Genomic DNA, 14,345 nt, shown 5'->3' with positions numbered 1-14,345 from the left:
TCACCATATTTTAAAAATGTAATCTGAAATTGCCTTGTTTTTTCTGTAATTGATAAAAAAGTGGGAAATATAACAACTGCATAGTAACAGCAGCAAAATTTTAAAGATTCATGAAATTTTAGAGGTTCATGGAGCGTAAAATTTGTAACGTAAGGAAAGTTTGTTCGATTTTAGTGAATTCAGTTGTGTAGAACCAAACGCGGGAAGTAATAAATTTCTTCACGCGGATGTTTTAAACTAGCGTACCATTTTAGAATTTGAAATGGGTTCCTGATGCATATATGTATTGAGTAACATTTCATTGAAACTCTTTTTATGTTATTTTTTTAAAGATTTTTTATCTTTAAGCGAAATAAAAGCTAAAATATCACTGGGGAATTAATTTATGGTGAATAAAGAGATTTCTAGGAAACTAAATTCTCCGAAAGTTAAAGATAATTTTCATTTCAATCATTTTCATCATCAGTTTTTATTGTTTGTATATCTGTTGCATTTGAGACGGTATCAAGACGTGCCTATTTCAAAGCGTTTACAGTTTTGATATTTTTGTGGTAAGAAGAGAAACAGCAAGCAGCGTCCGGCTAGGCCGAGGTACAAAAAGCAAGTAAGCTGTGTTCAGGTTGAAATTTTAATTCAGAATGAGTTGAGTTTCACTTCTCAATGCATTTGAATGGATAATTTATACTGCTGTAAAATTATTGTTAGCTCTTTGAATTTTAGTTACATATACATCACCAGAGGTATGTAAGAGTCATATGACATTTATTAGTCTCGAAATGAAGCAATACAGCCACTAAATCTGAAAGACAAATATCTTACGCTATGACGAGTGGCAACGCTATCACGAGTGACTATTATTATTAGTTCAAAGGGGCTTTGACCCTGAAGGACTATTGTTTTTGTTTTGCGATTTTGCGTTGGTTCACTATAAATGTCCGTTTCACTTTTCAAACTGTTGCCACCAAATGTTAGAGTCCTGCATTATATTTGAAGAAATTAAATATTGAAAAATCTGCATAAATGTATGTCTATTTCTCGCATTGTGATTAAACAACGGTACATAGAGCCATCGAATTTTCAATGACGTAATCCTCCTACGAATATGGGCATGTGGAAGCCCAAATTTGAAATTTGGAATTTGTTTTATGATCGATTTCATATTTTGTAAAACTTTAACGAATTTTTGATTAACAAACTCAAGGATTTCAAAGCGAGCAATGGCAACGTCGTACAGGAAAAAACATCTTTATCTCCAGCGCGCGAATCTCTGTATCGGAAATTCTAAAGATATGCTCATTTTAAACTATTTTGCGATATTGCTGTTGAACGAAATTTTATGGTTTAATTGCGAAGAACGTGATATTTAATAAATGTAACACACAAAATGTTAAAAACAAACGTCCTTTTGGACGTAATTTAAAACTGAAACCTTTCAGTTTTTTTTTTTTTTTTTTTTGGATAGAAAAGAAAAATATCAGATTAAATCTAAGCCTTAAGGGGCTATTGCCAATTTAAATAATTTATATTTACAGAGATTCGCCATTGTTTAACAGATAAAATCAACTTCTGAAGGCTTCAGCACACGATCCAAAAAATACGAAAAGGAAAATGTCAAGGCTGATCTCATTATAATTTTCTTTCTGTGAAACTTATACATTTTTAGTTATTTAATTTTTCCTGTTTACAAATGGACATTTTAATCATTTCATATTCAATTTACATGCAGATGTTTATTTATTTGATAAACTATTTAAAAAAAGTAAGATTTGTCAGCGCTGAAGGTTTTAATTCTTCCTTTGTTTAAACGAGTTATTCTTCAAGAGATTTCGTAACTTACTTCTTATTCATATTTCCTGAATATTTTTTCAGTTGCTGCTGACAAATGCTGACAAAAGCACAATGCAGCTTTAACTACTATTGTTAAATAAAGAAATATTTTTTCTCCTAAGGTATTTTTCTTTTCAAAAATTTTATTGTAAAATGAAACGATGAATTCTCAGTATTTTTTTAGTATACGCACACGGCTCAAAAGATAACATTCTCTACTTGGAATTCCAGAACTATTTTATTCAGTGAGGTTTGGAAATTTTAAAGAAAGTGGCATTGTAATATAAAAAAAATCTGATTCGCACGCCTAAGAATACAGCATTGATCAACTTTTTAACAGTATCTGTGAAATTTATTTTTTGAAAATTTGGTTAATTCCTCTTTTTTGGACAGTTTGATCTAGACTCATTTCAGAAGAGATTCTATTCTTGCTCCTAAATATACTCCTAATCTAGAAACTAAGCATTGGACGAATTACCCTTTCAGTTGGTGTTAACTATAATACATTAGGAGTTCATAATACAGGAGTATTTTATGATTGTTTTCATTTTATTTTCTAGTGATGAAATGAGAAGGCGTAGGCGAACCAAACAAAACTAGTAATCTAAATTTAGATTTCCTACTTTTCGTAAAATAAACCTTAAAGAGGGGCTCCGTTTAAAGATTAAGGTTTTTTAATTGTCATCTTTTCCTACATTCAGGCTGAAATAAATTCATGTTCTAACCCTCTCTTTTTATTTTTATTATTATTAATGGGAAAGTGAAAAATATTTAATCTTTTGGTAATCATATTAGATTACTAAAAATTTGTGGGAAATACTAGAAATTGCCAACTTTATTTAAATTCTTCTTTGCTTGTTTCATAATTCGTTGAGCATCATGGTATTTATTTAATAAATAACTTGTAATTTATTGACATAAAATTCTCGTAAAGTGCGAAATCGCGAAAAATTTCGTGTATCTTATTTCAGTAGGAATATTCATTTTGACCGTTCCCGAATCCATTTGGACGATTTTTTGCGCGACGTCTTTATGTGCGAATAGAGTAAAAAAACTCTTTTTTCCAGAACGGATTGTAAAATGGATTCAAAAGTGATTTTTTCGCGACGTCTGTATATTTTCGTTTTTTAGGACGTATATATGTTTGAATATATCTCGCATAACTCAAAAACTATTAGGCGTAGAACGTTGAAATTTTGTATATGGTATTAATATAACATCCAGTTGTACACCTCCGGTTTTCTGTTGCCATCGAAAGTGCCAAACCTAGATATATGCGTGTGTGTGTATGATGATTTATTTCGTTGTAGATAACCTAATATTGGAATAGCTTGATTAGGGAAAGCACCAATTCACTCTTTAATCATTGCCTAGAAAACTGCGGTGTAGTGGATGACTGGATGGAATTTTCTAAGAAGCACGACCAGCTTGGTAGTTAAACATTGTTAATTTTTGGTTGAGGAATTTCTTAGCATATATCTTCTTAATTGATAGAACACTAGGGGAGTTAAACGTGCCCAAGAATTTTAGATACGCAATTGCATCTTAACCAGGGAGGAATACCTAGTACCGGCTGAGCGACACGTTGCCAGCAGGCAGGCGAAGTGGCGAAAAAAATGCGTAGTTAGTTACAGTACTGTTTATGAGCGCGGAACGCGTTGTTATAATCCCGAGCAGCGACTGAGAGAAAGATTTCGCACTGCGGTTATTTCAGGTAAAGGGTGCTGTAGCATGATGCAATGTGGAGCCTTGAAGAGGGAATGTATACAATTAAAATTAATAATTTAAAGGACTGTTCCGATCAAGTATAATTTGGTTATAAATTTTTCTTCTTATTTTGATATCTGACATATTTTGATGTCTCTTTTATATATATTTATATACCCACCCCCTTAACTATCTTAAAAATCCTTATCTGGCCTTTATTTTCGTAATCGTTGGTCGTAGTCTTATGTTTCTAGCTACAAAAGTACTTTAAATGACGAAAATATTCATGTTTTAGCAATGTCAAATTAAAAAAAAATAAATAAAAAATAAAAAAAAATCGACATATAACGAAATCTAACTACGTAATAATAACAGTTTAACAGTTAGTCTAACAATATTTTAATTAGTTTGTATGTTAAATAAGTTTATTGTTGTAAATACAATGTTAATAATATTCAACATCAGTTTATAGTTGTGTTAAAAATATTTAATAGGTCGTACAAAAAAGTCACTTGGTGTCCATGTCATATTTTTTCTTTCTTTCTTTTACGTTGTTATCATTGCCGATGTTCTCTTTTATTTTATTTTATTTTTTTTTTGGCGTTGTTATCATTGCTAATGTTCTCGTTTGTTCTTTTTAGAGAGTGACTGGGCTGTGGAAGAAAACCATTCGATTGGCAACAACAAAGGTGGAGGAAGGGGTGGTGGTGGCCCCCCGACTATACGAGGTAAGGGACTATAATATATTTATTTAGGATTTTTCTTAAATTGAATTTGCTTGCTTTTTGTAAAAATTCTTATAAATCCAGCTCTCCATCGAAATAAAGATTTCTTTGAGTGATGTTCGAAGTCATTCTGAATTTTTCTTTGTATTTTTGCTTTCTATTTGTTTAAATTTTTCTTCTAATTATTCGGCTTTTACAGTTTCCTCTCAAAATGTTTGCACGTTTATAAATGGCAGTTAGATTTAAAGTTTATTCGTAATGTTTATAGCTACACACTTTTGTAACTTTTTTTTGGGCATTATTTGGAAAATTAGAAGGATACGCAGGTGAAATTATATATTCCTGCAGAAGAAAAATTGCATTGTAGACTTTATTGTAAAATTGCCTGTAGCGTGTTATGTATTCTGTTTTGCACAAAAAGAATAATATCAATCATTTATGTATGATGTCAATTAATGCTGCAAAATATTGGTACGATAATCTTATTTTGGTGTCTAGCACAAACCTGTTATTGGAGCTCTACGTTTATATACTATAGAAAATATTTTTTTTTGAAGGAATTCAATAAGAAATGATAATGAAAGAAATAATGGAGAAATCATCCGTGTATTCTGTTTGCTGGAGAAAACATTTTGTGCACCAATTTCCGGGAATGCCGGTTATCGTTGCCAAGGCAACGCGAACCATTAAATAATTCGGTTGCAGACGATCGGGCTCCATTATAACGCATGCGTGTTCTTAGATCAAAATAAAATAACAAAGTCTTTGCAAACCGATTGCCAGGGTGCAAGAATTAATTGGATTTCTTCTTGTTTACTGGGACGAGAAAATTGAATATCGCATCATTTTAGGATAAAATGAATAAAAATGTTATAAATGCTATTATTTGGCCGTTTTAGTTTAAAAATTAATGATTTAATAATATTTTCTTTTTCTTGTTAAGCAATGTCTTCAGCTACTGAAGCTGGCATTCTAATTAAATTACGAGAAATAGTATTAAAAACAATTTTAGCCTTTTAAGCGACAAAAGAATATAATAATTGTATTGCTTTAAGTAAAATGTCGTTATTTTTTTCGGAAGAATTTTGAATAGCTTTTCAAATCATTTTCATCGAAATACTATTTTGCCTATGGCATACATCATTTGTTATAATTAGACGAAAACTTAATTTTCTTGACCATTTTGCTTTAGTTTAAGTAAGCATAAATGTGACAAAAATATGAAATATATTTACTTTTTAACTGTTCTTTTTTAAATTTGTTTTAAACATTTCGGAATTAAGAAATTAATTTCGGTTGTATTATAATGTTTAAAATAGGCAAAATAATAATCTTACACTATCAGAGATTGTTGATTTCGAGGCCTTTGAAATATAGGTCCCCGTTCTTCAGAAGCAAAAATTTTTGGAAAGGTGGCAGGAGAAACAGTCGAAATCAATAGGCCGAACCAAACGGAAACGAACGAAATCTGTTGAGGAAAACTAATCAAGTTTGAAATAGCAAAGTTATTAGACTTTTGAAACCGGTGGAAAAACTGGATTAGAATTAGTTTGAAATTAGCTTATCACAACTACGTAGGATGTTTACAAAATTTTAGAACAAATTGGGGGCCGTTTAAATAATGTTTAAAATGTAAAGCGAATTTTTTTAAATGAACGATCTGATAGCAGTTTCTCTGAACTATAAGTCTGCATTTTAATTTTTTTTTTATGAGAGAAGAACTTTTCGTAAACTTTCCAGGTATTGATGCGCGTTCCTCTTCTGCGTAATTAAGTTAATATTCGGGAAAAAATGCATTGTAAATAACGGAAGAATAAATATTACATATTATAAATGAAGAAATTAAGTTATAAATGGTACTGAGGAAGAATATCGGCAACAGAACTTGGACAATGTCATTGAGTTTAAATTCGGGCAGAAAATTCGATCCACCTGCCATACCGCAGTACTGATGTGGCAGATACTATCTTCTTCTATCACTGCTGTTAGTCCCAACCATTTTGCTTTGCCTTTTTATATTTTGTGATGGTTTAGTACTATTATTTACGTGTTCCATCCTAAGGAACTCCACGGAAGGAAGGGACGTGGAGGACTTTCTAAGGGAACTGGCTCGTATTAACACGTCACGCATGGTGAAAACCATGAAAACGCCCATGCAGCCAACCTATTCGCGGGATTCGAACCTCGAACCGAACTACTAGTGTTCTGGGACATTACCGCTTGGCCGCTACTGAACCTTTTTGTGATGGTTTGTGATATTAATTTTTATATCGTTTCGCAATAAACAAAATTACCTTTTTTGCCCAAAGGGGCTTGGCTTCTACTCTCGAAACGGCATTCTGCGTCGGTTCAGTATAAATGTCCGTTTCACTTCTCACATTGTTGCCGCCAAATATTATCGCCCTGTATTATATTTAAAGAGATTAAATAATAAAGAATCGGCGTGAATTATGTATGTTTCTCACAATGTGAACGATAATTAGAGCCATCAAATTTTGAATAACGTAGTCCTCCATCTGAATATGGGTATTTGGGAGCCCGTGTTTTGAATTTCGACTTAATTTTATTATCTATTTCATATTTTTTATACTTTAACGAATTTTTGATTAAGAAATTCAACGACTTTAAAGGCAGCAGTGGCAACAGACTGTACGAAATAAAATATTATCACCATCGCACGAATCGGTCTAGGAAATTCTAAAGGTTTGCTATTTTTAAATATTTTTAGCCCACAGGGGCATTAGCCCAAATGCTCTCGATGCGTGTATGTATTTGTAAATGGGGGGGGGGGAATCTTTGGGCGTAATATAAAATCTGAAAGCTTTCAGATTTTTTTTTTTAATCAACCGACCGGTTATACCATCCCTGTTTATTGGAAGTTGGTTGTATTCCTATATACATAACAGAAGTAAAGTAATTAAATTAGTATTTAAATTTTCGAAGTAAGTAAGAAAAGAATGCAATAAATAGCCTATGTTCAAGGAAAAGATCTCTCTTTTTTTTTTTTTTTTTTTTTGCATATGGAATGACTTCGATAATGACCAGATGGCGTGATAATGATGGTCAGTGTCCTCTCCCACTTTCGGAACTCCAACAATTAATCCTTTTCCATCCAAATAACTCCCCGGGAAATTCCTCCCTCGAATAAACCAACAAAAACCGATAAAAACCGTCGGCAGTCATAACAATGTGCACTCTAGAAGTGGCGCTGGTAGTCGATGGAGAATCTTCATCAAGAGAGGGAAGATGGAGAGGCCGACAGTCTGTTGGAGCCACAGCTCCAATTTATGGACGCTTACTCCACACGGCCAGCAGTTTTCCAACTTTATCATTTGAGCTTGAAAATTGAAAATCCAGCTTCTATCCGTCATGGGCAATTGCCCCATCAACTGGCGGGGCGGATGGGGCAGCGAGAAGGGCATGCATGAGCGGAAAATTTCTGTGGGCAAGACTCGAAGGCAAATTGGCTCTAAGCATGTCCGTAATGGAGTTTACACCAATCGGAAAGCGATTTCCGTTCGGCCGGTGGTCAGGCAACCTATTACAGCCCTTCGGTATATGAAAGGTAAGCATGTTTGCCCCTTCCCTCACATTTTCACCTTCCACCAACCTATATATATACATAGCTAAGGGAGGCAATCTTTTCGGCTCAATAATTCGATAGTGACTTTTCAATGAATAACCGAGAATTAGGGTCCCAACAATACGTTTTCACGTTTTTACAGTGATGTCTGTGTATGTGTATGACGATTATTTTGTCCACGATATCTCTCGCTCTCTCTATATATATATCGTTATAGTATATAGATACATATACGTATCTATATACCTATCGTATACACATATCGTATATAGATGTATACATATACGATAACTCTTATTTTCAAAAATTTCTATTTTCAGTATTTGTGCTTTCTGCTTTCATGCTGATTAAATTTTAGGTAAAATTGGACAACCGGACGTGGTACTTTACTTGAAGGCACATAACAATTCTACAACAATCAGCATAACCTATTGTTGCATTTATAAAACATAACGTATTGCTGCAGTTGGACGAGCATTGTTTACTGGCACATAAATATCGCGGAGATTTATATGTGTAGATCAAAATTAGTTTAGATTGATTGATACTATCGAAATAACATGGAAGAAAATTGAATTTTAGTATTTGTTTCAAAGTATTTATTTTAAATATGTTATGAGTACTTAGTTTTCTATAATTAAAAACCAATTAAATAGTACTTTATTCAACTGCCGTATGAAATAAAATTTTAACAAAGGTATAAATTAGCAAACTTTGATTATGTTGGCATACATTTACGAAAACCAGTTTTCACTCTCTTCAGTTTCTGTTCATTAAAAATGTTTGTAATATGAAATTTTGAATTATATTTTACTAGGTATAACTGGAAACCTAATGAAATATAATTCAAAATTTCATATTACAAATATTTCTAATTATTGGAATAAGATATTAGATTTTATTTGCAAACAATTAACCAGAATGGATTGATACTTTACTTAAACTTGTTGCTATTTTCTTTTACTTAAACTCGTTGCTATTCAAAACATGGAATTGGCGGGAAGTCATGTGTTGCCCACATTAGATTTTTTAAAAATATATCGCAAATTTCGTGTAATTTAATTAATTAAATGAATTTATAACTGAAAATAATAATTTGTTTAATAAAAATACTAAATAAATGAACTTAATAAAAATAAATTCATAAAAAACTATAACTTAAATAAAAATTAGCATCGAGCAATCCTGCGAGTTCGTGTGTGCATGTGCCCTTAGTACTAGCACTGGTAATTTCATGGTGTTTCGTGGATTACTTTGTCTAATATTCTGGTAATGATCTATGAGCAAGATTCCAAAGTTTATGTGTTGTGTTAACTAAAATGTGAGTTGCATGAAAAAATTCAACATGAAAGTAACATTAAAAAAAAAAAAAAAAAAAAAAAAAAAAAACACTCTAGGCTTAAAATTGTTTGAGAATGTGCTAGAAAGCATGAAAACAGACAAGACCAAAGCTTATTGCAATTTATGTAAATGTGAACTGACGGCACATTAAATTTCATGTCTGAAATCAGATGGCTGGCTTAGAGTGTATACCTGCGTTTATTCTATAGTATACTTTTAAAATGATGTATATTTAGAATAAGTGACAATATTAAAAAATAGAATCAAAATTTTAAGACGTAAATTTCTGTTCATACTTGATATTAGTATCTCACTGTTTCTACAAAATTCCATTTTTTATTTTTACCTTATAAAAATTCCCTTCAAAAATTCAATGTAAAGTTTTAACGAACAAACAGTGTAAAGTTTTATTGAATATATTTCTTGGTTATTTTTCTCTTTTTCATGTTAATAATAGAAACTTAAATGACCTGTAGAACTTTAAAATAAAAACTAAAAAAAAAAAAAAGTGATGGAAATAAAATACATTAAAAAATGATATGTATAGTTTAAAAAATGAATACCGAAAGAGTTGTAAAATTGTACTCTAGTTACCTCAGTTTTGTGTAAATCGTATTTAAAAATTAATTCTTGGAACCCATGGCTCCCAGATTGTATTGTATTATTAATAAATGGGCTAACTTCGTAAAAATTATAGTAATACGAGGCCAGATAGTGCAGAACACGTGTAAAATAGAACTCACACATGTTACTAATAATATTGGCGGTTTTGTTGCTCTTTAATTGTTTATTTTCAATCAGTTTTCCCACACTTCAAAAGTGATCACGTGTCTGTTTTGTGGTCTGCTCACCATATATTTGAATTTCAGTCTCCTGGTTATATTATTGCTAAAACGTAAACTATTGAAATGACTAAAAAATCAAAGTTTTTTAAATAATAACACATACACATATATTTGGGAAAGAAGGTAGCTTTTTATTATCATCAAGCGATATGAGTTCTATAATCAAAATGGAATATTACCTGAAAAGCAGTATTAATTAAAGGAAAGCATGAAACAACGAATTAAAAAACTCAGAATTAATACAAAAATGTTAACAATCGAAACCTAGGAAAGCACTCAACAACGAACATGAATAAATTAAACAAAAAAATTTAAAAAATATGAAAGCTTTCAGATTTTACATTACGCCCAAGTTTTGTAGGTTACCTTTATTTATTAAATATCATGTTCTTCGTACTTAAACCAGAAAATTCAGTTCAACAGCAATATCGCAAAATAATTTTAAAATGAGCATATCTTTAGAATTTCCGGATACACAGTCTCGCGGGCTGGAGATAAAATTTTTTTTTTTTTTTTTCGTACAGTATTGTCATTGCTCGCTTTGAAATCGTTGAGTTTGTTAGTCAAAAATTCGTTAAAGTTTCACAAAATATGAAATAAATAATAAAACAAATTCCAAATTCCAGGTTTGGGCTTCCAGATGCCCATAATCAGGTGGAAACATACGTTATTCAAAATTTGATGTCTCTAGGTACCGTCGTTTTATTACAATGCGAGAAACACACATACATTTATGTAGATTCTTCATTATTAAAATACAGGGCTGTAATATTTAGTAGCAACAGTTTGATAAATGAACCGACATTTAACGTTTTCAACTCAAAATGCCAAAATGAAATTCATAGCCCTTTGGGCTAATAACCTAAATTACTGACTTTATATACTAAATTACTGACTGTTAGAGGTCATGTTCCTTTTTTGCGATTTTCCTAGCTAGCTGTCTCTGCTTGCAAAGACGTTTTATCTTTCAGTATATGGAATACTTTCAGTCAGTTACTTTCAGTTAGCTTTTGGATTTTGCACCTCATTATTTTTTAGTGAATGCGTGCATGAGTTTCTTTGCTTTTTATTTTGGGCCATAAAGTACCACTCGGTTATCTGGACTTTTGATTATCCGGATTTTATTTGTAGATCTATTATATTTATATTCTATATTGTCAATTTTAGTTTTGCTTGTTGATTTTAGCATGTTAACTGATGCATAAGAATGGATTTTAAAATTTAGCATAAAATGCATGAAAATGCACTTTGTTCACAAAAGATTTTATGCAGCCTTTATTTTCGCAACCGTTAGTCACAGACATGTACTTTCAGTTACAGAAATGTTTTAAATAGCGGAAATATTTAAATTAAATTAAAAAGAAATTAAAGTGAAAAAGTAAAGTTTTGTAAAAATTATGATATTTAGCTTTTAATATGATCCTGCCATCCTTATAATTGCATTAAGGAAAAGTTTAAACATCTTATAAAAATTAAAACACAAAGGTTTCGGTTCCCGTATGATACAAATCGACCAAACCATTTGATTAAAAAAAATTTCAAATTTTTTCTCCTTTTTCAGCTTGCGTTGAGGTATCGGTTAAAAAGTAAATTTTGAATAATTTGATGTTGGTCTTTAACGTTATTCTGTTATTTTTTTTAATTCACTATTGCGTGAAATTTATACTTTGATTTATTTATAGTTTTGTTGCATATAGTATGCCGAAAGAATTTTTACACAAGTAATTTATAAGTTTTCATAGCCAGAAATACATTATCAAGTTTCTGATGCGGTTTTATTTCTTCAGAATCATAATATAATGGCCATTAAATCATATAATTTGGTCAAATAATATTTCGAGTTGGTTTCTTGTAAGTAAATATTCGATGGTTCCATTCGCGAAATCATTTTTCTTTCCGTTATAACGCAGATTGAATTCTTGCGTCACCCTTTATTATAGCAGTGTTAGACTGTGTATTAGAAGAAATGTTAATAATCCTCCATTATAGCATTTGTAGTGTGTATTAAGTTATTCGAGGCGGAAGACATAAAAATTGCTCTCTCGCGAATTCGAATCATATAGATATTCAAGTAGCTAGCTTGACGTACTGCCAGTTATACCACGAGATCACGCACGGGAAGATGCGATAACTCCTTATATTCTCCCTCCCCAATGTTTAAAAAGCCTCTGGAGAAAAGCACGAGAACCAGTTGTCCAGATTCAAATAGTGATGTATAATAATTTTTGTTTTGCCATCTGAACGTAAGTGTGTTGGGACGGCAAAAGCATTTTTAGTGTTGCACGTTCAGGATAATGCAATAATTCCTTACATAATTATTTCTAAATGAGATACATTCTGCAAGAGAAGAGGAGGAAGAATGACTTTCTTTGCATTTTATTAGCTATACTTGAGTCACGTGATCTATATTGTTTGTTTACATTAGCTATACAAAAGTCAGGCGATTTATGGGGTCATAGGAATGTATCTTATTATTATGCTTTGGATTAACAAATGTTTTCAAAACTTAATTCTTAACTATTATTCATTATACCACTTGGTGTAAAACGTTTATAATGCACGCATGTTTTATAAAGAATAGTGAACAAATATTTTAAAAAATTAGGTGTAAAAAGTATTTTCTATGCAATAACACTCATTTTCTTAAAATTAAATTCCATATATTTTAAAGATTAATTTTGAATACGGTTATTGATGTGTAGTACTGCTTCTGCATCGCTGCAAATTACCAGCTTCAGGCTATTTGTTTGAACCCAGACGGGGTAAGAAAAACGTTATGAATAATTCCCGAAGTACTGAATTTCCAGACACTTAAGAAAAATTTTCAGACACATAAGAAAATTCCTTGGGATAATGCGAAGTGACTGGAATTTTTGCAGACTTAATATATCGATTGAGAATGTAGGCATTGCTTAATTTTGTTTTTTTAAACGGGTTGAGTTTTCACAGAGATCAAAGCGGTAATTGGTATTTTAATGCAGTGATGAGAAATTTTCCTCCCTTCAAAATTCGTAATGTCAATTTTCTTTGCAATTATTATTATTATTATTGTTGTTGTTGTTGGTTTGCAGTTATGTTTATAAATTTCAATGAATGGTTTTTCAAAATTTGGACATGAAAGATTTAGTTCGCGTTTAGCACGACGACTGCAAGTCGTCGAATTTCAAATCTTTTACCGGCTTAAAATTGTGATTCTTCAATTATTTGCAAGAGAGATATTATATTCTATATTTGTATTCTATGTATTATATTCTGTATTTGAATTCTTGATTAAAAACCGCTTTTTAATTTATAAAGATGGAATCTTTATTACATTTTGAAATAAATAAATTGATATTAGAAACACGCATAACTCAGTCTTCCCATTTCTTGCATTATAGAAGCCAAATATGCGAGAATAATGCTCTTGTTCTCTTTAAAAAACGTCGCATTTAAAGTGAACGGGTTCTACAGGGGTCTGAATAAGGTCACTTTAATTATAATCCCCCTGTATTTAAAATAAAAAAAAATTGGAGCTCTTTTTTTTAAAAAATACACTTTTTTAAAATACACAAGAAATGCAAAGTAAAAATCTTTAATTTGAAAAAAGCTCCAATTTATAACAAAATATGATTGTTTGTCATTGTGTATAGATCAAAAGGCTTAAATTACTGTAGAATGCATTATTGTACTATCAAACAAATGCACGCAAATAATCTCTAAGACCCTTAACCAGGTGTTTAATTGTGTGCTGTTATTTCAATTTCACAAACCTTGAAAAAAGCAATGAATATTCTTGATATATATCTACTATAATTTTTTTTGTATATATATCTTTTCCCTGTTGCAGTTGGTGAAAACTCATGGTCAAGTTAATTTCATTAATTTTTTTTCTTTCTTTACTTTAAAAGCAGGTAGATTTAAACATGCAGAATTAATTTTATTAGATACTAATTTAAAATTAAATTAATTTGCTGTTAAAAATTAGAAAAAAATTAAATTTTGCTGCCATTTTGTAATATGGAAATCCTCAGGCATTAAAAATATACCTGAAATTATTATCTTTCTATAAATGTGCAAGCGCAAAGAATAGTTTTCGTTTCTTTCTCGAGCTCGATAAAAGTTTGATTTGATTTTCTTACTCTGTTTTTGCTTCTGTTCTATTTATTTTCTTTACTCTCAGTTAATCTATGTACTTGCTTATTTTTATGAACGTGTCACTTTATTATAAAAGATCAGAAATCCGCTACACAGTATACAAAATTGTTTTTCAGTTACTCGTGTTATTTCTACATTTCTCTAGTAGATGGCGCCACTGATAATTTTACTATGCAAATT

General features: G+C 31.0%; 1 protein-coding gene across 7 annotated transcripts in view; it reads left to right on the top strand.

The window, feature by feature from the left end:
- The window catches only part of LOC118181150 (coiled-coil domain-containing protein CG32809-like), a 1,535,131-nt gene that overhangs the window by 739,905 nt on the left and 780,881 nt on the right, over positions 1-14,345 (top strand). For all 7 annotated transcript variants that reach the window (XM_085811658.1, XM_085811657.1, XM_085811656.1 and 4 more), the window contains one exon: positions 4,176-4,262. In XM_085811658.1, coding sequence (XP_085667784.1) covers positions 4,176-4,262 — 87 coding nt within the window. The remainder of the gene's footprint in view (positions 1-4,175; positions 4,263-14,345) is intronic.

Source organism: Stegodyphus dumicola, chromosome 2 (genome assembly GCF_044657685.1).
Source record: "Stegodyphus dumicola isolate Sdum_Otavi_A_Nest chromosome 2, ASM4465768v1".
Classification (NCBI taxonomy): Eukaryota; Metazoa; Arthropoda; class Arachnida; order Araneae; family Eresidae; genus Stegodyphus; species Stegodyphus dumicola.
Note: the sequence above shows the minus strand (reverse complement) of the source record. Positions and strands in the feature narration are given on the sequence as shown.